At 38.8% G+C, this 3,949-nt stretch overlaps 1 protein-coding gene across 1 annotated transcript; it reads right to left on the bottom strand.

Annotated features, from left to right (window-relative positions):
* Positions 1–1,193: 1,193 nt before the first annotated feature.
* On the bottom strand, positions 1,194–2,138 carry LOC102837935 (olfactory receptor 5B12-like). The gene has a single exon (XM_006875763.1). The coding sequence runs from the start codon at positions 2,136–2,138 to the stop codon at positions 1,194–1,196; it is 945 nt and encodes a 314-aa protein (XP_006875825.1).
* Between the last annotated feature and the right edge of the window lie 1,811 nt (positions 2,139–3,949).

Here is a 3,949-nt window from a genome sequence, read left to right as displayed (position 1 = left end):
TTTCTGTATTACCTTTAGCAAAACTTTACTCACTTGAGAATGGATAATAGGACCAAAGAAAATTATACAGAGCTAGCCCAACAGTGAGTTCGTAAAAGCCAATGAACCCAGGATGCCCGGAGGTTACTTTCTTGGGCCTTCAGAGTCCCTGGCTAGCCATCCTGAGTGGGCCATCATGTAGGATTTTTGTCCATGACACAGGGCCTCAACACCTCAGTGATTGTGGTCTCCTACAGGGGTCTTTATCTTTTTCTCTGACCCTCCACCTTACCAAACATGATATCCTTCTCCAGCGACTGGTCCGTCTTTCATGACAATATGTCCGAAGTATGAGAGATAAAGTTTGGTCATTCTGGCCTCCAAGGAGTACTCTGGCTACACTTCTTCCAACAAAGATCTGTTGGTTCTTTTGGCAGCCCATATATTTTCATTAAAAACAAGAGCAGAAAAGATGCAACAAGAAATCTAAAAACAGGGCCTTTGAAACCAGTCTTATGGAGTCTATTTTTATAAAACACAAAACCTATTCTTACACGGAAACAGGATAAAGAGAAATAAGATATTAATAGCCATATATTGAAAGACTGTTTCTATTAAATATGTTTTAAATTCTAACATAGAAATAGATCCATCCATTTATCCCTTTAATAAGTTTTTACATCTATGGGTGTGGGGGCCATGGGATTCTATGGACAATGAATGTGTGGGCATGTGATAATATGTATCTATGAGTGTACCTACCTATGTATGTTGGAGTTTGGATGATTATATAAAAAATTATGAGATGTAATATGGAAGGATTTTAAAAATAAGAATTCAATACTCACAGTCTAGTCTTCCTAAGCTATTATTTTTATGATAGGAATGGTCATCAGTTAATTCTCACTCACTGTAACCCCATATGCATCTATCTATGTAGAGCTGTGAAGCACTATTTAAAAACGTTTTATTTTAAAGCGTTTTATTGTGAGTTAGATGAAGGTTTACAGAGCAAACCAGTTTTCCATTTAACAATTTTGTTTCATATCATTGATTGTAATCCCCACAATGGAATATCACTTATCAAACTTCCTCCCTGTGTCTCCTGTTTCTGTTCCTTCCTCTTTCCTAACCCTTCCTGCATTTTGAACTTTGTCCTTTCTATAGTTATATATTAGTTAGATGAAACTACCTTATATTGGAGTCTATCTTATTTAAAATATGAATCTTAGAGAAGATTTTGCCTTCTCAACAACCTTCTGAAAGGCACTCTTGACCTCTTTGTTCCTAAGACTGTAGACCAGAGGGTTCAGCATGGGGATGACTATGGCATAGAACACGGATACCATTTTGTCTGTGCCCATGGAGTGACTAGAGTTGGGCTGTAGGTACATGAAGATGCCTGTCCCATAGAAGATAGAGACAGCAGTAAGGTGGGAAGCACAGGTAGAAAAGGCCTTTCGGCGTCCTTCAGATGAATGCAACCTCAGGATAGTGGTAAATATAAACATGTAAGAAGACAAGATTATCAGGATAGAAAAGAGGACATTGAAACCTACTAGATAAAAAAGAACACTCTCACTGATGTAGCTGTCAGAGCACGAAACAACCAAAAGAGGAATGGCATCACAGAAAAAGTGGTCAATCACATTGGACCTACAGAAGGAGAGTCGGAAAGTGTTCCCAGTGTGGATAGATGCATTCAGGAAGCCACAGACATAGGAGCCCACGGCCAGATGAACACACACATCTATCGTTACAGTGGTGGTGTAATGAAGGGGTTTGCACACTGCAGCATAGCGATCGTAAGCCATTGAGGCCAAGAGAAAATTTTCCACAGTGATAAAAGCTATAAAAAAGAAGAACTGAGTGGCACAATCATTGTAGGAGATAGCCCTGTCTCCTGTGAGAAAGCCAGCCATCATCTTGGGGGTGACAGCTGAGGAATATCCAAAATCTACCAGAGAGAGATTACTGAGGAAAAAGTACATGGGAGTGTGGAGATGAGAGTCCAGCAGGATCAACATGGTCATCCCCAGGTTCCCAACCAGAGTGATGAGGTAGATGAAGAAAAAGGTTATGAAGAGCGGGAGCTGAAGTTCTGCTTTGTTGGTTAACCCCATGAGAATGAATTCAGTCACTTCTGTATCGTTCTCCATTGGGATCATTTGGGATTTCTGTGACTGCCCTGTAGCAATGAGAGGGGAAAAAAGGATCAAAACACATCAGCAGGTTCACTTTGTGTCTTATTTCAACATTGTTTTTAGAGATCTAAAGCGTAGCTATAAGAATACAATTTGATTATTGTCTATACAATAGGTTTCATAGCAAAAAGTCTTTTGTAGATAATATAACCCAGTTCCTCAACTTCATAGAAGATTTGTCCAAAGCGAAGAAATGGAAAGTGACTTATGCAAGATCAAAAGATTAGTTAGTGACCGAAGTGGTTCAGATTCGCAACTCCTGTTTTATAATATAGACACAAAATATTGCAGATATTCATTTGCTTAGAGTAGCTGATTAATGTGATTTCATTTTATTTAAACTCATAATTTTTGTGTCATTTTCATCATTTCAAGAAGAGTGCTATATGATAGCTAGTTGTTGTTAAGTGCTTGAGAGTGGATTTCAGCTCATAGTGACCCTGTACAGGTTTCTGAGAAAGAGCTGGTGGGTTTGAACCACTGAAACATTCCTAGCATAAATCATTATCACTAGATAATTGGTGCAGAGAATATATAATTTATCACACAGTGTTATAACAGTAGAAATCTGTAAACAAGGAATGAAAATATCTCTAAAAAATAATTAGAAGCATAGGTCCAGATCAGGGACTTTGGGATGCAAATTCCAGCTAAATATCTACAAAGTTGATGAAATTGAGTGGTGCTTCTAACCACGTAGCCTTCAGTTTTCTATTAATCTATTATCAATGTAGGTTGAAAAAGAAAAATTTGTTGTTGTATGCCATCAAGTTGGGTTAACTCATAGCAACCCTGTACAGGGTTTCAAGAGCACCTGACAGGTTTGAACAGGCAATCTGTGGTTACCAGTCCAGTGGTTATCCTACAGTGCCACACCACAGCTCAGGGGAGAATTCTACCACTGAATTGAAGAATGATGGTATTGCATTAATTCTTAGATATAATTTGATAGAGAGATTAGTCAATTGGGATCATAGAGATGAATGATGTAAAATATGGCTTCCAGATAAGTATGAAATCATTCTATTTGCTGTCCTCCCAAGCTCCTTCTCTTTCATATCCTTTCTATACTTTCTTTTAATTTTTCATGAAATAGTCCTGGTGTGGCACTGTAGGATAAGTACTGGACTGCAAGTTTGGTTTGAATTGCAAGGTTGGCGGTTCAGACACACCAGCTTCTCCTCAGAAACCCTATGCAGGGTCTCTATAAGTCAGAACTGACTCAACGGCATATAATAACAACATATGAGTGCTCAGTACAGCTTTCTCAATTAACATTCCAAATTATTTCCCCAGTGATCTTGAGTATTAACTAACATATATGGTGGCACTATAGAGTAAGTCCTAGTGTGGCACTACATGATGATGCACTGGACTGCAAGGTCAGTTTGAACTGCAAGGTTGGTAGCTCAAACCCACCAGCCGCTTTGGGGAAACCCTACACAGGCTCACTATAAGTTGGAATTGAGTGGAAGGCACTGAACAACAACAAAAAGAAGGTAAGCACTGGACTGAAAACTACAAGGTTGGTGATTTGAGTCACCCACTCACTCTGATGGAGAAAGATGAGTATTTCTACTCTCAAAAAGATTTACAGCCTTGAAAACCTGATACAGGGTCACTATGAGTCAGAAATGACTGGACAGCACTTAACAACAACAACAACATGTGAGCCTGAGTTTCCCCATCTCAATAATGGGGAAAAAAGAACATTGGGCACAATTATTGACATCAGTACATTTTGTAATTGGTTTCTAAGCCTTACT

The sequence above is a fragment of the Chrysochloris asiatica genome, unplaced genomic scaffold (assembly GCF_000296735.1).
Source record: "Chrysochloris asiatica unplaced genomic scaffold, ChrAsi1.0 scaffold00339, whole genome shotgun sequence".
NCBI lineage: Eukaryota > Metazoa > Chordata > Mammalia > Afrosoricida > Chrysochloridae > Chrysochloris > Chrysochloris asiatica.
The sequence above is the reverse complement of the archived record's forward strand: the minus strand, read 5'-3'. Positions and strand labels throughout refer to the sequence as shown.

Bases quoted from the DNA above. Each gene is read 5' to 3' on its own strand.
- LOC102837935 (XM_006875763.1), bottom strand. From the start codon at position 2,138: ATGGAGAACGATACAGAAGTGACTGAATTCATTCTCATGGGGTTAACC.